This window comes from Aspergillus viridinutans (genome assembly GCF_018404265.1).
Source record: "Aspergillus viridinutans IFM 47045 DNA, scaffold_6, whole genome shotgun sequence".
NCBI classification, from domain to species: domain Eukaryota; kingdom Fungi; phylum Ascomycota; class Eurotiomycetes; order Eurotiales; family Aspergillaceae; genus Aspergillus; species Aspergillus viridinutans.
Window position 1 is genome coordinate 1,532,386 of NW_025091222.1, and position 23,463 is coordinate 1,555,848.

At 39.0% G+C, this 23,463-nt stretch overlaps 4 protein-coding genes across 4 annotated transcripts; 1 reads left to right on the plus strand and 3 right to left on the minus strand.

Moving 5' to 3' along the window:
• Window positions 1–9,463: 9,463 nt before the first annotated feature.
• Aspvir_008230 (hexose transporter hxt1) lies at window positions 9,464–9,946 on the plus strand (the record flags this gene model as incomplete). Its single annotated transcript, XM_043271403.1, has 2 exons — window positions 9,464–9,548; window positions 9,639–9,946. The coding sequence occupies 2 exons, from the start codon at window positions 9,464–9,466 to the stop codon at window positions 9,944–9,946; spliced, it is 393 nt and encodes a 130-aa protein (XP_043127338.1).
• Window positions 9,947–10,083: 137 nt separating this feature from the next.
• Window positions 10,084–10,293, minus strand: Aspvir_008231 (uncharacterized protein; the record flags this gene model as incomplete). The annotated part of the gene is made up of 1 exon (XM_043271404.1): window positions 10,084–10,293. The coding sequence occupies one exon, from the start codon at window positions 10,291–10,293 to the stop codon at window positions 10,084–10,086; it is 210 nt and encodes a 69-aa protein (XP_043127339.1).
• A 1,508-nt stretch (window positions 10,294–11,801) lies between these two features.
• Aspvir_008232 (uncharacterized protein) lies at window positions 11,802–12,641 on the minus strand (the record flags this gene model as incomplete). The annotated part of the gene is made up of 1 exon (XM_043271405.1): window positions 11,802–12,641. The coding sequence occupies one exon, from the start codon at window positions 12,639–12,641 to the stop codon at window positions 11,802–11,804; it is 840 nt and encodes a 279-aa protein (XP_043127340.1).
• Window positions 12,642–15,010: 2,369 nt separating this feature from the next.
• On the minus strand, window positions 15,011–16,733 carry Aspvir_008233 (putative YT521-B-like splicing factor; the record flags this gene model as incomplete). Its single annotated transcript, XM_043271406.1, has 3 exons — window positions 15,011–15,697; window positions 15,789–16,357; window positions 16,436–16,733. 3 exons carry the CDS (start codon window positions 16,731–16,733, stop codon window positions 15,011–15,013), a joined length of 1,554 nt encoding a protein of 517 aa, XP_043127341.1.
• Window positions 16,734–23,463: the final 6,730 nt, after the last annotated feature.

Consider the following 23,463-nt stretch of genomic DNA (forward strand, 5'->3'; position numbering starts at 1 on the left):
AAGCTATAAAAGATAAAGAAGAACCTATATTACTAAACTAATTAGGAGATCTTACTAAGTAGGTATCTTAATAGTACTAATAAGAGGAGAGAAGAAGGAGAAGTTCCCTAGAGATCTATAAATCTACTTATACTATAGRAAATATAATAYATCTTTATAGGTYTRTRATAATYACTATTAATTATTYAYCTATAATAGAACTAAAATAAACACTGTAATCTATAATAGTAATAGAATATATTATTTACTAATAAGAAACTTACTCCCGCATTTTAAATAACTATAGGAAGATGATATTAACCTAGGAAGGTGAAGCCCTTTAGATTTCTAAATTAGGAAGTATTATAGCTTTAAGGGTGAAGCCTATAAGGAAGGGAGGTAATTATTAAGGGCTATAGTAAACTATAAAGCTACTATATATAGTTAATATTAATAGTGTAGAGGGTTTAGACCTAGCTAATTACATGATCTACTATATATATCTCTGTAATTAGCTAAGTATTCTGCAGCTTAGTAATTAGTTCTCCTTGCTTAGGTAACATACAGATATTTGCTCCCTTCACGCTGATCTTACCAGTTGATATTGACCCTTAGTAGGCGATCTTATAAGAATCTAGGCCTTAAGTTATTAGTCTTACCTCTTATAACCCTTATACTAGTATTAGATCTCTATCTTACTTATATATATAATATTCCTTACTTAGAATAGAAGGGACTTAGATAGATCTTATAAAAATTACTTTAAAATATAATCCTTACTCTATCTAGCTTAGAGGCCTACTATACTATCTTCTAGAAATTTATTCTATTAAAGTATTAGCTTTAAATTTAAAGCTCTTAGTACTATTTATTATAGTTACTTTTAGAAAATAGATATATAATCTTATTAATACTATTAGTTCTATATTATAATACTTTATTATCTTAGTTTAAGTATTTATACTTAAAGAAGATATATATAATACTTTCTAATCTTTAGTCTTTTTACTCTTTTTTATAGATCTAGGAACTAGTGATTTATGCCTACTTCTTATTTATAAGATTAATAAGTATTATATTATCTTTATAATATACTCTAGTACTTAAGCTCTAGCAGGCAGTTATTTAAGGTTAATATATATTTTAATATCTTATTATTATAGTAGTAGATCTTAGTCTAGATATCCTTTCTTAAGGTATATTAGGCTCTAGTATACTATAGTTTTACTAATATAAATTAGATATTAATATAATATTAAATAATATAAATAATCCTTAGATAAAATAAGCTACTTTACCTAATATCTATATTAGTTTATATTTTTATAAGTTTATAAATAAATATAGTAATCTTATATATTATAATATCCTTATAGATAAATATAAGTATAAGTATTACTCCTAGTCTCCTCTTATATAGTTAGTTATATAACTAATATTTTAAAAGAATATTTAAATAATTTATAGATTATACTACCCTAAGTTATCTTATAGCCTATCTCTTTAATAAGGACTCTTTATAATAGTTAATCTCCTTTAGCTTAAGGGGTATATAGTAGATAATTAAGCTATACCTATATAATATAGTTATATTACTATATATAAAATATCTAAAGTTATTTAATTTAATTTCTTTTAGATTTTATAATAATACTTTAATAATTTAGAGTATGCCACTTATAGCAGGCAGGGCCTGCTGAATGCTCAAGCCTACTAGGCACTCGTGATCTGCCTCAGGCACTAATAAACTCCTGTCTAGTAGGGACACTAGCAGTTATATAACTCTTATAGTAATTAATGTAGTAATTAATCTTATTATATAATCTTACCTACTATTCATATACTTCTTTTTATGTTTAGCTATTATAGTCCTAGTTAGAACCTTTTAGTGATTTCTTACTATCTAAATCTAGGTTATAGATTTATTAGGCTTCTAGCCTGTGATATTAGAAATTACTCACTACCAGATGAACTAGACAAACCAGATAAACCAGATAAACCAGACAAACCAGACAAACCAGATGAACCAGATGAACCAGATAAACTAGATAAACTAGATAAACCAGACAAACCATAGAACCAAATAGAATAGCTAAAACAGATAATATAGATAGTATAGATAGTATAAGTTATAATAACATGTTATTATAGATATTAATATTACTAGAAGGACCTAATAAAGAATATATATAATAATAGAATACTATATAGGTAGACCCTATAGCCTAAATAGCCTAATAGTTATAGGAGATTATAGATTAAATAGCTTAAATAAAAGTATAGTAGATAGCTACTACTCCCTAGTTAGATACTACTATCTAGATAATCTTTATAGTGCCTACTCCTACTGCTACCCCTATAAATAAATTACTAAGAAGGCTAAAACTAATTCTATCTAATTCTAACTAATATAATAGTATTAATAAGGCTATATATAATATCTTCTACTCTAATCTATTAAGGAAACTAGAAGTTAACTATTTTATATTTAGTAGCTACTATAATTATATATAGTATATCTTTACTAGGCTTAAGGGTTAAGCTACTACTATAATAAGCCCCTAGATAGACTAGTATACCTAGAACTATACTATAACTAGAGCTAATTTAGATTATATAATTAGCTAGCTTAATCTTATATTCTAGGATAGGAATTATATAGAGAAAGCTATAGAAGAGTTATACTATCTATAATAAGATAGTTACCCCTTTAGTAATATATTAGTAGACTTTAACTAGCTACTAATAGAGGTAGGAGGTTATAGCTAGACTAATAATATAAAGTAAATCTTTATTAATAGTACCCTAAATATAAAGATATAGATATAGCTCTTTAGTATAGCTAAGAAAGTAAGCTTTAAAGACTACTACTAGTAGTTATAGATAATTATAGACTAAATTAAAGCCTTCTGCATATAAGAAGCAGCCTAAGCTAAGTAGTATAGAAAGAATATATAAGTTATAAGTTATAGTTATATTATCTATATTTCTATACCTCTAATAAATCTAGTCCTAAGTTTACTAAGCCCTAGTAATACTATAGATTAGGAACTAACTACTATAACCCTAGCTTACTAATATTAGTATATAAAATAGATTAATAAGGCTAAGAGATCTTATTACTATACTAAAGAGAGATATCTATACTATAAAGCCTTAAACTATATAATTAAGAGGTATTAGTATCTAAATACTATTTTTTTATAGAGTAGAGAAGTAAAACTATCCTAAGCCTTCTAAGTTATTAAGCCCCTATTTAAAGATAATAAGCTAGATATATAAGCTCTAGAGCTTACTAATAATATAAATAAGTTAGAAAACTAGCTACTTCTATAAAAAAACTCTTATAGAGGTTAGTTAAATAGTTAATATAACTAAAAAGCTAGTACTATCTATATTCTAAGAAAGAAGATATACTTATTAATTACTAGTAGTTTTAAAAGATTATTAGATTTAATATTTTAGAATTTATAGTATCTAGTATAATTAATAAGAAATATAATTATTAAATCCTATCTAATATAGGATATATATCTTATATAGTTATAGCTAAATACTTTATATAAAAGCTATAACTAGAGTAGATTAAGATTAAGCCTATTAATCTAAAGAACTATACTAGTATAATAAGAAGTATTATCTTAATAATTACTTACTTCTCCCTAGATATTAGTAGTAGCTACTAGTGCATAATCTATATATATATAATACTAAAGCTAGGTAATAGGACTAACCTAATCTTAGGGATCCCCTAGATAAGGGACTAGGAAGTAATAATAAAAGCTAAAGAGCCTTAGCTATAGCTTATAGATAGATCTATAGTTAAAAGTATTAAGAATAAGCTAAGGCTAGGGGTAAAATAGATTAGTATCTAGGAATTTACTATCTATAACTAATAGTAAAGAAAGAATAAGACTATATAAATCTTTACTATTAGTATTTAAGATATTAAGAAGGCCTTATAGGTTAAAAAGTATACTAATCTAGCTATAAAGTTACTAAAGTACTACTATAAGTTTCTTAATATATTTAATTAGAAGAAGGCTAATAAGCTACTACTATATTATCTAGATATAGATTACTAAATTAAACTTATTAAGAATAATAAAAAGAAGTTAATAGAACCCCTATAGGGGCTATTATATAGTATATTATAAGGAGAACTCTTAGTACTATAAAAGATATTAATAGAACTACTAGAGAAGGGCTTTATCTATATTAGTAGTTCTATAGCTATAGTACTAGTACTATTTACCTATAAGCCTAGAGGTGGATTATAATTCTATATTAACTATTATATACTAAATATAATTATAAAGAAGAATTAATACCTACTCCTCTTAATTAATAAGACCCTAGAATATATCTTAAAGATAAAGTAGTTTACTAAGCTAGATATAATTACTACTTTCTATAAAATTTATATTACTCTAGGAGATAAATAGCTAACTACTTTCTATATTTATTTTAGCTTATTTAAATAGCTAGTTATCCCCTTTAGTATAGTAAATATACTAAGCACCTTTTAATAATATATTAACTAAATCTTTTAGGACTTCCTAGATAAATTCACCTCTATATATATTAATAATATACTAATCTTTATAGATAGTTCTCTTACTAAGTATTAGCTATATATCTAATAGGTGCTAGAGCACCTAAAGAATATAGGACTATAGCTAGATATTAATAAATATAAATTTAAGATAAAGAGTACTAAATATCTTAGATTTATAGTAAAAGCTAGTAAGGGTATATAGATAGACCCTACTAAAATAAAGATAATATTAGAATAGTAAGCCCCTATCTCTATATATAGTATATATTTATTCCTAGGCTTTATAAACTTCTATTAATAGTTTATATAGGACTTCTTAGATATAATATAATCCTTAATAGTACTAATATATAAGGGAGCCCCCTTTATATAGAGAGATAAGTAAATAAAGACCTTTAAATTATTAAAAAAGATATTTATTATAGCCCTAATTCTTATATAGTTTAATCCTAATAGAAAGATAGTAATTAAGATAGATATATCTAACTAGGTAATAGGAGCTACTCTATCCTAGTATAATAATAATAATATATTAAGGCTAGTTATCTATATCTCTAAAAAGAATATATCTATAGAGTATAATTATAAAATCTATAATAAGGAGTTACTAGCTATTATTAATACTCTTAAGAAGTAGGAGTTAGAATTAATTAGCTTACTATAATTTAAGCTTATTATAGATTACTATAATCTTAAATACTTTAAGATAGTCTATAGGCTTAATAAATAATAGATATATTAGTTATATACCTTAAGCTAATTTAACTATAAGTTATATTACTAGTCTAGAAAGCTTACTATATATCTAGATACCCTATTATATAGGGAGTAAGATATACTATAGGATATAGATAATAATAGACTTAAGATATATAACTATTATTTAGTACTACTTAAGGTTATTACTAGCTAGATATATATATAAGTATTTTATAACTATAAAGTAGTATCTAATCTAGATATAAGATTACTAAATAACTATAATAATTAATTACCTTTACCTCTAGAAGAATACTAGAGGGAAGCTATGCTAGATAATATTAATCTATAGAAGATATACTAGGCTATAGAGGAAAGGGCTATATAATTTCTAAAGAAGCTTAGTATCTAAGTATTAATTATTAAATATTTAATATTACTAGATAATTACCTACTATACTAAGGTTAAAAATAGGTCCCTAATTCTAAACCCCTATAAATAAGAATTCTATAAGAGATCTATAACTTAGTATTAATAGGCCACCCTAGAAAGAATATACTATATATAATAATTACCTAGAACTTCTACTAGCCAGAGCTCTCTGCAGATATCTAATAATTTATAAAGAACTATAATAAGTGTAGTACTAATTATATATAGTATAAATAATATTAGGGGCTATTAAAACCCTTACTAATCTTAGATTATAAATAGTAAGAGATTACTATTAACTTTATTACTAAACTACTAATCTCTAATAGGTGTAAAGATATTATAGTAATAGATAATAGACTTAGAAAGGGTATAATCTTAGTACTCTATAAATAGATAAACTCTAAGATAGTAGTATAACTACTAATTAATTAATTTATTAGATATTATAGTATTCCTAGTATAATTACTTTAGACTATAGTCTATAGTTTATTAGCTAGTTCTAGGAATACTTTTATAAATAACTAGGTATTTAATAATATCTCTTAATAGCCTTCTACCTATAAATAGATAAGTAGATTAAATAAATAAATATAATATTAGAGGCCTACCTTAGGAACTTCTATAACTATATATAGACTAATTAGAAGTTATTACTACTAATAGCCTAACTAGTAATTAATAGCTAGGATATAGTAAGTATAGAAGTTAGCCTATTCTTCCTAGATTATAGATATAATATTAAACTATTAGAGATTAAGAAGCTAGACTATAAGGTAGCTACTATCTATATAATCTATTTACTAAAGACTAAGACTAAAGTAATTATAATAAAAATAAAAAAAGCTATTAATATAGTATAGTTAGAACTAGCTATAGCCTAGTAGTACTAAGAGGAGTATTTAAACTACTCCTACCTAGTAGCCCTATAATATATTATTAAATTAAAAGTATAGTTAGACTTATAGAATATTTAAATAGATCACCTAAGCAGAAAGCTTAATATATAGTATATAAAATTTATAGTACTTAAAGCTATTAGATTATATACTTACTAATTAGATATACTACCTAGTATATATAATATATTCTATATTAGTCTACTACATCTCACTGCCAGCAATCTATTCCTAAGCTAGTTAAATAGTAATTACTAGCTACTAGTAGTCCTAGTTAATGGTAAAGTAGAATATACTATTAAGGAGATCTTATAGGAGTATAAGAAATATATTAGATAAGGCTATTAAATAGAGTATCTTATTAAATAGGTAGGCTATAAGCAGCCTACTTAGGAACTAGCTATAAACCTTACTAATATAGTAGTACTTACTATATAGGAGGTATACTAGCCTTAATTTAGAGGGGGGGATAGTATAGTAGGCAGGGCCTACTAAATACTTAAGCCTACTAGATACTTATGATCTACTTTAGGTACTAATAAACTCCTATCTAGTAAGGATACTAGTAGTTATATAACTCTTATAGTAATTAATATAGTAATTAATCTTATTATATGATCTTGCCCACTATTTATATACTCCTTTTTATATTTGGCTGTCACAGCCCTAGTTAGAACCTTTCAGCAATTTCTTACTGTCCAAATCTAGGTTATAGATTTATTAGGCTTCTAGCCCGTGACACCACTCACCTAATATAATAATCTAATAATAACTATTATTAAGGAGCTTAAAATTAGACTAAATATAGAATATCTTTTATAGTTAGCCTATCCTCTATAAGATATTCTATATAATAGGCTATAGCTAGATATAAAAAAGATTAATATAATAGGCCTATAGATTATCTTATTAATTAGGTTAGCTACTATAGAGTATATTCCTATACTTTTAGTTCTTTACTAATCTTAATAGATCTCCTAGCTATAAAGTAATTTTAATAGGTATAATTCTCCTATATAGGACTTAATATATTTAAATCTTATACTATCTTTAATATATATTCTATAGTAAGTTCCTTTTTATCTTAGTTTATAAGCTAGTATAAGTAGTAGTAGATAATATAATATATAATCCTATCCTCTATCTACTATTCTTTATATTTATATATTAATAGGATGTTCTTCTAATTTACTATTTATTAACTAAGCCTAAATTCTTTATTAATATATTAATTATAAGTAGTTTACTATAGTAGTTATTATCCCTTTTACTTTATTACCTATAGTAAATTAATTATACCTAAATTATCTTTATTTATTTTTATACTATAGGCCTCTATTATATTACTCTCTAATACTAATATATATAAGTAATTAATTATATATATTCTATAAATTATTATTATAGAGAATCCTAGAGACTTTTATATCTATATATATTCATTGCTAATACTAGCTGAATTCTAAATAATAATAATATTATTATTATATAACTATTTTAAAATATTCTTAAACCAAATTAAACCTAGTTATATTCTAAGTTTTATTATTTATTATAACTTATTAAAGATAGTTATAAGAGGTTTCTTAGGTAATTAATAGTTATTACCTCTAAGGGTAAGTTAGAAAAGGCTTTCTATATTATCTTAGTATTAGTTAATTTACAGAATCTAACTAATTTAAATCATTTATCCTAATTACTAATGGCTATCATGTGATTAATAATACGATTGGCCCTGGTCATAATGGCTTTAATGAGGCAACTCAGGCACCTAAGTAGTTCCACTCCTCTATGCGATTGGGTCTCTCTAGATGATCTCAGCCGGTCTTCTACATCCGGTGCGGCAACCTCTTTCTGTATATATTGGAAGGATTCCTCAGCTGGCCAGGGGTGTTATCATGGTTGAATCCATTGGCCGCTGTCCACAACCCTATTCTTGAATCTTCCATTAGACTTTCTTTCCTTTATAGAGATGAAAATCTCAGCGCATAAGGTTCGACTGCGCGTCCCGACAATGTCTCATCTCAGTCTAAACAGTTATCGGGCCCGATGGGCTCGGGGAAAGAAAAACTTGATGTGACCGATAGCCACGTCCCTTTCCTCACATGGCGTCCATTGTTACTTGGCCTATTTGTGTCTATTGGCGGCATCATATTTAGCTATGACACGGGCCATATTTCAGAATTTCTTGAGATGAATGATTTTAAGCGCAGATTTGGTCAGCTGTGAAATGACGAAGATATAGCTTCAGCAATGTATGATCCGGCCTCATTGTTTCTCTGGTGTGTACTAATCAGCTATTTTTGGATAAGTCTAGAGATGTGCAAGTGCAAAGAATTTCTAATGACAAGCATGTTGATAGCTGTCCATTAGGACTCTGCTAGGAGTTTTTACTAGCCAGGGCCACTGGCAGGTTAAGTCGGCCGTAAATGGTTGATTGCGCTTTGGTACGTCATTCTCTAAGTTGGTCTGATCATACAGGTATCCTCTCCAGCGCTGAAATGGTACCAACTAATGATGGGACATTTGTTCACTAATTTTGATGTTGGGGGCATGTTCTTTATTGGTTCTGATGTACCAAGGCGAGAGTGCCTCTTGACAGGTTCGCGGGGCAATGGTTTGGCAGGAATCTTGCTATTCTTCAGTCTGGTTATGCACTTGGAGCGTCTGACGTCGCGTTCCGCAGCTCGTATCAATTATTTGTGACATTGAGGATCTTTGTCGCATACTGCAGCAATTTCAGCACCCAATCAATGGCCAACTCCGGCTCGTGGCGTATCACTCTTGGAATCACATTCCTCTGGGGCTTAATACTAGGGATAGGAATCATGTTTTTCCCGGAAAGCCCGCGCTATGATTATCGTCGTGGAAGCATCGACCAAGGGAAAGGTACCATGTCAAAGCTCTACGGGGTGCCCCAAAATCATCGTGTGATTTTGGAGGAGCTCGGCGAAATCGAGGATCAGCTCGAGGCAGAGAGTGCGTCTAAAGGGGGATGGCATGGCTGGGTCGAGATGTTTCGATGACCTCGTATGCCGTACCGGACCTTCCTCTGTATCGTGCTACAAGCCTCACAGCAGCTGACCGGTTCTAATTACTTCTTCTACTACGGCACTGTTGTGTTCAATGGAGCCGGTATCAAAAACACCTACACACAGATGATCCTTGGCGTTGTCAATTTCGGCACGACATTCGGTCTGTATGTCACCGAGCACTTCGGGCGTCGCAAGTCACTCATCACTTGGGGCATTTGGATCTTCGTATGTTTTATGGTCTTCGCCTCTGTCGGGCATTTCTCCTTAAATGTCCATGATTTTCCTCAGAAGCCTGGTGCCGGAAAGGCAATGGTGGTGTTCGCATGCTTGCTTATCACGTGAGAATCTTCTAGTCTCCCTCTCAGATGCTTCGTGATACTTTGGTGGAGTCAGGAGGCTGGTACTGATAACGGATTTGAATCTAAAAGTGGGTTCGCCATCACATGGGGCCCTATGGTGTGGGCGATAGTCGCTGAGATCTATCCATCGCGGTACCGCGCGAGGGCCATGGCATGGCCACGGCTTCGGACTGGCTTTGGAATTTCCTCATTGGCTTCTTCACCCCGTTTATTACCGGTGACATTGACTTCGCGTACGGTTATGTCTTCGTCGGATGCCGGTTTGCTGGGGTCCTGATCGTACTTCTGCCTATTGGAAGGCAAGGGCAAAACTCTGGAGGCGATGGACATGATGTAAGTTATGCGTGTCCCCGCCAGTGAGTACCCATGGCTTCCATGAAACATCCGTCAGCATGCGGATGGCGTGATGATCCATTTTTGATAACTCTACTCACCGCATTATCAGCGTTACTGCTGCGGTCGGTGTCGAACGGAAGATTCACGGTCTTTGCAAAGTGGACATACTTTAAAGTATTCTTAGCTATAGTATAATATAATTACTATATACTTATAGGTGGAGGGATAGAGTTGCTATCAAAAGCAGCGAATGGGTACGTCCACCCCCGGAGCACCGTATTACCACGGCGCAAGTTCTGGACCGGAGGCCAGCAGTGGGATTGACCGGGCCGAAAGCTCGGGCAAACAAGACGCTGATAGTGACTGGGTCACCACCAGCACATCGATGATAGTGCTGCTGGCCCATCTTCAGCCTGGACATGATCTGGCCTGAAAGAGTCCTATGATACAAGCAGTGCCTTATATAGCGAATCATTCGCTCACATGATCACGGGTTTGCTCTCTAGGCTGCGTCGATCAGTGCCGAAAGTGTGCTACCTGGGGAAGCGACTTACTCTATCTTTTGGGCAGTATCCGACAGCCTGGCATAAATGCCTTTGCCAGTTATGGTGATGGATCAGAAATCAATCCGGCGAATCGTTGAAGACGACTTATGCCTCAAGAGCCAAAATGTCAAAGTACTATACAGAAATGACGTCCACGAGACATCCGTTCCTCGTTGTGCCTTGGTAGCGACTGACCATGGGCTGGCTATAATCCAAGACCGGCGCAAGTATCTCAAGATTGATTTTAATAGTGTCTCATTGAATAGTGGAAGGACAGGATACATAAGGCTTCAAGGCATGACGGAGCTTGAAAAACGCCGAAAAGGTGAGACAGGACAGGCACTTTCAACAATAAATTCTCCTAGCCCCTTGCGGTCCGAAAATCGGTATCAATACTCATTTAGCAAAAGAAAGTAGCATCAGATCATCTCCACAATACTCAATCGGTCTGCCAGCAGTCTCCGAATAACTGGAACGTCACGCCAATACAAGAGTAAAAGCAAACGAACAAAGGATTCCGTGAAAGCGCCTTCGTTTCATGCCCGCAGAAAACTGGGAAGTGAAAGTAGAATATGGCATCATGTGAATCGATGGCAGAAGGGAAAAAGGTGGGAAGGGATGAAGAGAACCAATAATGCCCAAATCAGACCACCTGGACGCGTACAAGGTATACTTGATGACTCCGAAATTGATCAGGTCCTTTGGGATGTATGGTGTGGTGTATGCAATCGTAGATGAAATGGCCAATTGAGAAAAGTATTTTTATCAACATAATTCCATGTTGACTCCTCATTCACGGTCCAGACAGAGAGATGCAGATATGCTACACTCTTGTTCTGGGGGTTGACAGATAGTTCTTTTCGAACAAATGGGAAGACACACATCATGGCGGCATTGTGTCGATTGATTTGTCCATTGGGAGAAGGAGAAGGGGAGCAAGTGCAAAGATCGACAAAGCTAATCCATAAAATCTCCTCGGAGAATCTTCTCTTGAAAGAAATCAGGCTTGTTCTGCTTTGGTTGTTTTGGTATCTCTCGAGCAGGTTGCTCCATTGAAGCAATGGAAGCAGCTCTCTGATGATAGCGTTGGTGTTCCGCAGTGGCCACATGTTGGCTCTGACCCGCGATTGGGGAGATGCCTCCAATGGATGGGGCACGCTCAGCCCGTGTTCGGAGAGCTTCCGACCAGTTGAAGCCTTCGCCTAAGGGTCGCCACGATTTGTTAGACATATCTTTCTGAGGAAAGCTTTTATTTGTACTTGCAACAACTAATGCAGGGGGGCTATTGGCAGATGCAGGACTGGTGGTCGTCGTGCTCCGGCGCCCTCCAGCCACAGAAGAGCCAGGGGAGGGATATCTACCATTGCCTATACTTCCACCACGAACATCTCGCATGGCCTGCGCACCAAAGGAGAGACGTCGTGCAAACGGCGAGCTGGGAGGAACGCTGGAAGAGCCGTTGTCTGTATCATCCACGGCCGCCTCGTCGGCGTTTGGACTTGACCCGACGGAACTAGACAAGCTGCCATGCCGAGGATTTCTGACCCCAAAGGGTGCAGTTTGGGTCGGCGAACCGGAAAGCCCAAGCGTACTGATTGACAACCTGCGTCGTTGATTTGGCTGGACATTGTTTACAGTACTAGCCATATGATTAGTTTGGCCGCCAGGCGGAGCCCCTGGGTTGCTTGATCTGGAGAGATAATCGGTGAATGAGAAGCCCGAGGATAGGGACGGCCGCCGTTGGCGGGCTGATGAGGATGGTACAGAGATTGGAGATGTAGACCGATCGTTTGACATGGTAGATCACTGAAAGAGAATTCGTAGTAGAAAAGAACAAGGATGCACCGACAAATGCACAAGAGATCAGGTTGATACAAAAGTTTCTTTCTGAGTAAATTGTCCAATGAAATGGCTATAGGGTTGCATTAATCAAGCATAAGTAGGCTGAAAATGTGAACCGCTAGACCGCCGTTGCTGTTGCGGGAAAGAAAGAGCAGAAATATAAATGATGGAAGTTGAGGAACGTTATCGTCAGTTGTCGAATGAATGGTGATCTGGATGTTTCACCGTCACAAGTATGTGACGTCAACCGCGGACAACTAACAGTGAAGGGAGAGGGATAGATTGATTGAGACAAGACACGAGGAGGAGAGGTCGATAGTGCAATAAAAGAATAAATGGCCCGGGGGGAAGGGTTCGGCAGATTCTAAGCAAAGGAAATTAGTAGGATGCTCCTCAGTACATGGATCAGCGGGTGAATGTGAGAGATCAGGCCATATTAGCAGTAATCAAATATGTTTGAGAGCGGCGAAAAACCACAACGGACACGCAAGGTAGCCCAAGGGGTAGCAGAGGGACCCTCTCGATCCTTCCAGTACAGCTTGGGGTACAAGAAGGAGACAGGAAGCTAAGGTGGCAAGAGAAAGAGCGGAATGTATGACAGAATATGTGGAATCAGAAGCTGTGTAGACGGAGAGTACGAGAGTAGGCAGGCGGGACAGGAAATCGGGTTGCGGGTTGAGTTCAATCAAGCAACAGCGAAGAAGCCAGTTGGAGAACGACGATATGAGGGACTGACATACAAGGACACTGTCAAGAAGTAGACGAATGAAGGACGAGGATGACAAGGATGGAAACACTGGCTGTGAATGACGATGGATGCGGTTGTTTCTGCTGTTGAAGATGCAGATTTGTGAAGGAAGAGAGGGAGAGAAAGAAAGAAAGGAAATGAAAGTAACTTGAGTGTGCTTGACGGACGATAGCAGGAGCTAGGCAGAGCTTACCTACCTTACAAATTATCTTTGCTTTTTTACCCCACACAAATCCACCTCCCATTCTTCCAATAATATCCAGTAAGCGTAAGGGTAACTCACTTAAGGTGATCAATTATATCAGGGTGCGAAGATCCATGGGTGATGATAATAAAATATCCATGACGATAAAAGGCTACGACAGACCAGACATAAGACTTTCCTATTGATTAATCATTATCATTTATCATCATCATCATCGTCATGATCATCATCCTTCTGCTCTTCCCATGGGCTCTGACCGTGGGACGGATTTGGTCTAGCCAACTGAACAAGTGGATCGATATCCACAGAAAGAGAATCCGGGGACCGTCAGACTAGTCCAGAAAAGGACTAGGGAGTTCAAATAGCAGAGGAATCAAGGAATCAATCCGGAAGTAACTACGGAGTAACTAAGGTAAGGTAGCTGTTGATTGAGAAAATTGGATTCTTTATAGAATGAACATCATCCAATGGTATCCTAAGTGATGGCATATGTAGAGCGTAATAACGCCCTTCACTCCATTAAGGGATGAATTAATATGTTTTTTATCTCTCTCTCTCTGGTATCTGTAAGCATCCCTCAAGTTCTCAACATCATCCTCATGTGAGGAGAATCATGGATCCACCCTGGCACTACTGCTTCTGGCTTAGCCTAAGAAGCTTCGGCTCTTTGGGGCTAGTGTTAACTTGATAAGTTCCAGGTAGGTAACACAGACTTTATCTCCACAAGTAAAATAGTCACAAGGTCTCGCCTAATCAATCAATCATCAAGAAGTTCTAAAGCTTACATACCTCACAGAGACCTTAGTACCAACCTAGTTGCTGCAGGATTGACTTTTTGAAACACTGCTTGAGCTACCCTGTATGATGTACCTACTATCTAAGGTATTCTAGTACATAGCTGGCACTAAACTACCTACACAGACAGAGGCAGAAACCTTTTCTACCCAAGACCGTTCCTACTCCATCATCGCCAGTGCACACTGTACAGTATTTATCTACCTATGTAGCTCTCTACTTATTGAGTCTATTCATAAGGAGTGGCAGGCTCCTCCCTACAATGATGACTACATGGCTTGAGGAAGGTAGGTCCCTAGCAAACATACTACAATCTGTGATACAACCTGTTGGTTGAACGGGTAAGCATACAAAAGTGGAGAACTCGTTTTTATATTATATACATGCTAGTTATGTCTATCTAGTTCATCGTGTTCTAAGTTTTAATTCGTGTGCGTCGTACTCGGTAGGCCAGTTCTATTGGTCCACAAGCAGGGACTCACGGTCATGCATCTTGAGCTTGATCTTGTATGCAAAAAGCGACGCTGCATTGTGACTCAACTTTCTCAAGAGACCGGAAAGTGGTTGCGACTTCGTTTAGTTGGGTAGCGACGTGTGATATACCGGAAACCCGTGGCTTGGGTGCTGCGTGTGGAATAACCGAATGAGCCTCTCGCCGACACTCGGCTCGATTTCAGTGCCATCCCGGGCAATCTTGACTTCGCGGTTTGCATTCCACGGATTGCGAAGACCTCGGGTGCGATGGAAGGGGACCCGTTCTGTTGAAAGCCATTGGACCCGGAACGGCCTTCCTATCGATTGGAATCCCGACTCGGCAGCTTCTTCGACTAATTCTGCAGCGTCCTTTTCGTTCCCACCCCCAATCTCATCCTCCTCACTGTTCTCTTCCCCCTTCTCTTCCTCCTTCCCCTCACCACTGTCATCGTCACCACCACCACCACCACCACCGCCATCACCGTCGTCATCATCTTTATCATCATCATCATCATCATCATCATCATCATCATCATCCTCGGATGAATCCGCTTCCCAGAATATGGTTCCTCGTGCAGAGTCATCTATGATTCGTCCGGCTGGCGCGGTGGCTGTAGCCTGAGTTGGAATCACGTGCAATTCCTCTGGCTCAGGAGGACCATGGTCAGGTCGCACGGGCATCTCCAGAGCTAAGCTTTCATTTTCCTTGATAGGCGACATCATGCGAGCATATCCATAGTACTCTCCGGACTTGTTGGCGGAGAAGATTAAATAAACATTGAAGGCACTCTAAAATGTAGCAGTCAGTGCAAGCGGCTCTCGCATCGCTTCCCAACCAGTAAGAAGTGAGAAAGTAGGTAGAAAAGAAAAAGCCACTCACTTCATAAGCTCGATTGAGATTATCCTCGTTATGACTTTGGGTTGCCCAGATTCCGCTTTGTCTACTTAATTCCAAGTCGCCGACCGTGAGGCTTTTGACTATGAAGTACCTGTTAGGTAGCCTTAGATTTGCGTGCCTGCCATGGCCAGTACGTGTCTCCAAAGTTTCTTCAATCTCTGGGTTACTGTCTAACAGCTTTGAACCACTGTTTTCGTTCACAGGCGACGTGGTCGAGGAGCCGATATTGGAGGTCTTCCCAGGAGAGGCCAACCCTCGCCGTAGGCGACAAACGAGCCTCACCCCGTGAAACCTGGAGTCATGAAATCGAGACAAGGCTGCGATGCAGGCAGATTCTGTTTTGTAATTGATGAAGGCGCAATTGCTCTTCGATATGAGAAATACACTTTGGATGTCCTTCGTAGCGTCTTGAGAGAAGTGATCCTTGAGATCCACGACGTTTGTCCCAGCGGGGAGATTTCCGACCCAAAGAGCATGGCCAGACTGCTTGGGCTTCCGAGGAGGTCCCCAAGGAGTACCAGACCCTGACGTGGCTGGTGGTGGAGTCGAGTCTGTGCATTGACATCAGCGGAATGGCGAACGAAATGCGCATACCTCCCATTGTTGTATGACAGCCGTTGCGTTCTTACCTGTTGAGGTATTCTGGGTGGTTGTCGGTCTCATTGGTGTTGAGCCGTCAACGATGGTTCTGGAAACATTATAATTCGCTGTGGGGGCCTTTTGCTGGCCTTCTCTTGGCAAGCTGGAGGGCACTTGGGCAGCTAGCCCTGATGTGTTGTGATATTGACTACTGGGAGGCAAGTAAATCGAGGGGCCAGGTGGACCTTGACCGTGTCCAACCGCCGCTGTATAGATGTGCTGAGGATAATAGCCAAGCCCAAAAACAATAGTCTGGTTCGAAAGAGGGACGTTGGAGGGTGCGGTCATGTTCGGCACGAACAGCTGATAATCGGGAATGCCATGCTGGAGAGAAGTATTCTGACGATGATGTTGATGCTGCTGTTGGTGGTGCTGCGGCTGCTGAGCGAAAGGTATGTACATTTGGGAATAGTGAGCATTATAAGAGACAGTCCTGCCCGATGTGGAGTCGGCAAACGAGGGTAATGGTTGCAAAGGATATAAAACGCCATGCGGGTGAATCGCAGCAGGGACTTGCATAGGAGGCTGATTGTAGCCCGGTAGCGTGGACCTCATATCGCCCATGTTCATGGCCGACGGAGGCGCTCCACGGCCATGCGATTCCGGGTGCTTGTCAACATTCTCAGATCGCGGGGGATTCCGGCGAAAAGTGCCTGGATCTACCAGAAGGTGAAAGGTGTTCTCGTCAGCGCAGCATAATAAAAGTAACAGAACAGAAGCCGAATCGGATCGACTTTGCCAACCAACATAGCTCTTCTCCCTGAAACATTTTCGCCTGGGTTTCGCTCAGAAGAGAGAGAAAAGAAAGAAAGTCTTACCAGATAGTGGCTGCTGAGCCCTTGAGTGGCCGACTCGCTCCTCTGAGGAGACTCGTCTGCCGTCTGATGCTCCCCCAGATTGGTTGGATTGTTTTGAAGGAGCATTATCCATCGGAACTGCAATTGAGCGCATAGAAAGAAAGTCAGAATCGTGAAAAACCAGATCCTGTTCACGGGGAATTACTGTCGCAGACTTTTCCTCCGGGAAATCTCAGAATCGGAGGACCGTAGCAGAAGTCAACGTACCTTTCTTTTCTTTCAAGATGTACTTCACACTGCTATCTATTCTGGTAACAGTTCAACGCGGACTATAACAACTAGAGGATTTGCCCACTGCTGGTTAGAACCCAAGATCATCGGCCGTAAATGACAGGTCGAGGCACCAGATAGGCCAAATAGCAAAAAAATAGACAGAGGCCACACACATAAGAAGATAGGGGAAAATGCCCAGAGATGAAATCAAGTCATGACCAATTGCAAGTGCAAGGGAAGATAGGAGTATCAAGGACAGGGCAAGCAGTGAGGAGGGAACTATCCACCGGGAAAAGGGAGCCCAATCTGACGCCCAGTGTAATATTCAGCCAGCACTCCAACTATCCGAATGACAGGAGGGGGCTTGTGTGCACGGAACTACAGAATATACACACTTGCATGCACGCACACACAGAAAAATGCACGCATGTGCACACAGAAGGGCTGGGATGTTCTAATGATAGGTGGGGAACGGAAAGGTGACATTGAAGGCATATATAGTGGCGGCTGACAGTGGGGAACTGTGAAATGGCAGAAGGGAGTTCATAAGCCATAAACTGGCCATGATCGAATATGGAGGTATTGATGACAGAGCAGAAATCCCTTAAGACAGCATCTATCTATCTGCTGATAGATAGCCTGCTCTTCTGGAAGATAGTGATGCGATCATGAGCTAGAAATAGGGCATACGCAGAAGAGGCAAAGGCCTTAGTGTGCATGGTGTGGTGTGCATCACCTTGGCAGAAAATGGTTAAGGGGAATTGTGGAGGGAAAATAATCACAATAGGAAGGGGGGAGCCTTGGGGTGAAATAACAAAAAAAAAAAAACAAGGGAAAACCAAACAGTGGATCATGGTAAGAGGTAACAACCACGGCATGGCAGATATCCATCCACAATGGTAATCAACTGGTCAAGGGGGATAGTTCAATTGCATGCATACCAGGTCAAAAGGGTAGCAGTACCACTCGATGGACTCTATCACCATCGACCCCAGGAAGAGCCACTGTTGGGAGTCCAGATTTGTAGGTGTCTTTGTGAGGGAAGAAGTCCAAAAGAGAACAATGAATAAAACGAAGGATGAGTTGGAATGGAAAGAGCATCAGCCTTGGAATCCGGGCGTTGCAGCCTCATAAGGAATGACTATTTCCAACAAAAGCATCTTGAAGGTTGTAAAAAATAATGTCGGGAATGGCAGAGTAAACAGTTCGAAGGAGATAGAGGATACCAAATGTACGATACGTACATACCTCTTCTGAAACGCAACCCAGGGTTTCTTTAGATTATCAATTACAGCCAACAGACAGACTGGTACTCGGGCTGTAGGTGCTGAGTCTTCCAATATGATAAGAGTCCCGGAGGTTATCGACTATCAGATACACCCCAAAATTTTCGGTATGGGACGAGCAAATGCTATTTCCGGTAGTAGTGTGTGGCCGTTTGGTTTTCCTTGAGCTTTTGCAAAAACGTAAATCAACTAAGACTGAAGGGGTATGGAAGAAGATGACCCTCCAGGCTCGGCCCTCCTAGAAATGTCCGAGATGATCTCTGATTACCGTCAGAACTCTAACAGTAGTAGTGCAAGAGAGCCTCAGGAAGCAAACAATGCCAAAGGGGAGGGAGAAAAAGACTGCAACGATGTGGGGAGTCGGTAAGGCTACCGGAGCGGAAATTGAGAATGGTCAATGGGGCATACCGGGGACGTGTTCTTTTTAGATACAGATATAGTATCGGCGAGGGGGGGAGGGACCCTTGACTTCGATCGTGTCTGTTTGTCCAAGTGTCAAATGTGGCGCATCAATGATGGTATCAAAATTTCATTGAGGCTTTGAGCAGTAGATAGTAGCACCCTGAACAGGCACCGAGGCTGATTTTAGGTTGCCCTCTCACGACGAATGAATTTCCTCTTTCGCTGGCTTCTGCTCCCTGCCTTATACTTGAAAAGTTCTAAAAAAACAGTCTGTCACTTGGCCCGATTGATCCGATCCGTCTGAAACAAAGAGCTGCATCTGAGGCTTCAACAGCATCACAAGCAAACCCCCCGAGCGATTCGCGCGCCTATTGGATAGACCGACGATACTGTAGGTATACAGCGTCAGATCTGTCCGATGGACTAGATGGGATTGTATGATTCTTCTGACGAGGACACAAGATCCGGAGGGTCTGAGATGACAATGAAACGCCCATGAGACTGGTGCGTGATTGTAACAGACAGGCGTCAAAGCCACAACAGAAGAGGATCGTCATTCAACACAGAACAGGCAGTAGTGTCAATAATAGTTGGGCAGTTCGTAAAGGGCCCGGGTTCCATCGAGGTACTTGGATCGTGGATACCACCCAAGCCACAACGGAACGGTGGCAGAATCAGCGTCTACCATGCTCGTTTCTGTCTGGTCGGATATCTTAAAATGTCCTTGGGCTTGGTAATTTTTCCCCCCCAATATTTAGTCAGGTAGGCAGGCAGGTAGGAAAGGATGGCGTCCGAGCTTCAAGGAGACCAAGGACGCAAAGATGATAGGAATGGCTTGTGTCGAGCATTGATGATTGGGTACCGCCGGGATGTTCCTGACCCGGTGGGTTCCATGGATCATCTTTTTTTCTTTTTTTTTTTTTTTTTTCTCACTTCTTTTTTTATTTATCTTTTTTCTTTTAACCGATTGCTTTTCTGTTTTCCCTTCTCTGATTTATTATTATTATTATTATTATTTCTTTTCTTTTTCTGTGGAGCTTTTAAGAGTTGATAGCTTGATTGTTCTGAATGTGGTATGATGGGTCTTCATTGAGGACTGAGGACTGTGGCAAAAGTGGCAATCCTAAAGAAGCTATGATAGTAGGCTTAAGATGAGTAGTCCCTGTCCGGAGACTATGGGAGTAGTTACCATCTATTTTATGTTAGTCAACGACATGACAGCGGCAGGTCAAGCACGTATGTGCCAGGATGTCCTTGTCCTACTACTCGTACTCTACTTTGTAGTATTAGAATGGGCCTGTGGACCAAGCCTGGTGGTTGTCCAGTAGTAGATGCGCAGTAGAGGTAGTAGTACAAAGGACGCGTTATTTATCATACTTCTTGACTTACTAGCCCACATGATACTTGATGTTTAGCCACAATGGAGTGGCATCCAGGGATCGACTGCCCTGAGGACGTTTCAGTGGTTAGCTATAGTCTAGGTAGTCATGAGAGGCAAGTATGAAAGTAGCAGATTTGCTGATGACAACAAGCCACAAATGGAGAGAGGACCCATGGTGGCATGGGCACATGAACCAAATCGAGAGATAGCTGGATGCGACAAACTTATTGTCTGCGCTTTAAGGTACAGGCAAGGCATACCTAATAACGCTAACAGTGTAACCTATCAGCATGTAATGTGTTGAGATGTAGCACAGTTTATCCAAGTTGAAGGGTGAGCGAAGTTGATGATGTATTTGATTATGTATGGAATACATAAGGCCCTTAGGTACTTTAGTCTTTCAGAACTGGCCGTTGCCATTTGGCCGCTGATTTGATGAGGAGATGGATAATGCTCCAGTTCATGCCCAGGAATTATAATTTCCGTCAATCTCCATTTTCCTCTTTTCATCTTAAATATTCATAAATCATGTACCTAAACCTTCTTCGTAGATCAGTTTGTGACTCTAACCAGTCATTTCAGAAGGAAATCTCTCTCTGTCTCTCTGTCTCTCTTTTTCTTCCTTGTTTTCTCCTGTGTCTATTCTTTTCTTTCTTCCTTTTCCTCCACCCAAAATTACAGGGAAAAATTGAGTAGGAAAATAGGAAACTGGCACAAGAGAGGCTCCTTCCATAGTGAGACAAGTGTAGCTTTGCATCGACTGGTTTCCTGGGTTGATTATTGGAGGTTGGTTGTGATGGGGGTGGGGCTGGGTCCTGGGAATCTAGGCAGAATTTGGCTGCATTCCCACTAGGGCCCGATCCCCAAACGGCCAAAAGGAGAGGGGGGAAAGAAAAAGAACAGGAGGAAAAGGGAGAAAAAAGTGTCATATCGGCCGGGATGTGTTGATGGAGATGTGGTGCTGAAGTGCGTTACTACCACTACTTATCAAAATCTGTATGCACAGACACTTATCATAATAATCATTATTCAAATGATAAGAACAGCAGTAGTACAGTCAAATCAAGCAGAATAATAAATCATTATTCTTGATGGTTTAGAACAAGAAGGGGTAGGCCAGAACCTAAACTGGTTGAGTATGTGCCTCCACACGGAGTAGATAGAAGCATTATTGCAAGTGTGTTCACCGCCTAGATAGCAGGTGTGTTGGTTAATATCTAACCTACAGTCCACCGTACCAGAGATCCTTGGTCCAGATGTTCTGCAGAAACTTCAGGAGGTGTTTCCATCAATGCGGACGTAAAAGCAACATGATAATTATCAATATTTGGCTGGCCTTGATGGATGGCTGTCTCGACTCTCGATGGCCAAGGCTTTCTGGGTTCTAGGTGCGTAGCTTTAAGCTCACGAGCCGAGGGAAGTAAGGAACCGCATACCTAATCTTATCCTTCGCTCCACCTGATTGAGAAGAAGGCTAGTCGAAAATAACTTACGGTACTTCCTTTAACTACGTACTCCGTACTTTCGACCTCGTTTGACTCTTAATTTTTCTCTTCAAGCATGCCCCCTTTTCATGCATTGGGCCATGTCGATATGGGGCTGTTAATTAATATTCTCCAGCACATGCGACATATCTTGGGATTGAAAGGAAAAAAGGAAAAAAGGAAAAAAGGAACAGGAAAAAAAAGGCAGCATACGGAGTACAGGGGCTCCACGTTCAGGATCTCCATCGGGATGAGATGCCGGCCAATCATTTGAGCGTAAATCAAACCTCATCTCAGCGTCTGAACGATTATTTCTATTTATTTTCGGGTAGGTTGGCAGTAAGCACAGTGTTCTTAGCACAGAGCCCCTCTGGCTCTCGTTCAGATCAATCCACCTACTCTGCGCCCTTTTGACTTTCGTGAGGTGTTGTGGTCAAATCTGATGAGCAGCGCTGTTGAGCTTTCGAGCTGCCAAGCTTATACCAGATCTTGAAAATGGTTTCTTTCGAGAATACCCTGCACCGCTATCTATTGAACATATAAGTACTAATGGGACAGCTCAAAGCATGGGATCAGTCCCGCCTTTATAAAGGAATGCCTATCAATGCTACTCTACCACAGACGAACTGATACTCCCTATAGAAGTAAAAGTTTAAGAATGAAATCAAGTTGGGCGAGAATCTATAGATCATAAGATCCTTGCTCTTCCCTACCCAGTCCTAATCCTAATTCATATCCTGGTGCTACTCTGCTGATAAACTATCGCTTACGGACTGCTTCAGTTGTGGTTGGGTATCATGCCATGTGTGATGACAATGTCTTGGTTTCTTCGGATTACTACGTGAAAGGGAGCTTCTACATATACGTAGTACATCGTCGAACGCCCTTCTGTATACTAATTATAAAGATTACTTCTGGTATAATCCGGAACATTGGGCTGGGCCTGGCTCCCCTGTGAGTATCCTCCGCTCGGTTAATGGCTATTGCTTGCGGTGTGTTGCTGACTGTGGCGTCGTGGTGAGAAAAGGTAGTCTTGTTCACACCAGGTGAAGCGGACGCTTCGTTATACACTGGATACTTGACGAACCAGACGATCGTTGGACGCTATGCTGAGGAGATCAAGGGTGCGATGATTTTGCTTGAGCGTRAGTACTCCTGATCGAGAATGGACTGTAAGCTTTCGCAAATGTACGGGAAGTGCTCATCAAGTCTCCCAGATCGCTACTGGGGAACCTCATCACCATATGGCAATTTGACCACTGAGACGCTCCAGTACCTCAGTCTGGAGCAGTCGATTGCGGACCTTGAATCCAAGACAGCTGGCTACTACCACCGACTAACTTACATATGTCGGTAACCTTAAGTGGTCAATTAATATCATTTGCCTCCCGCCCT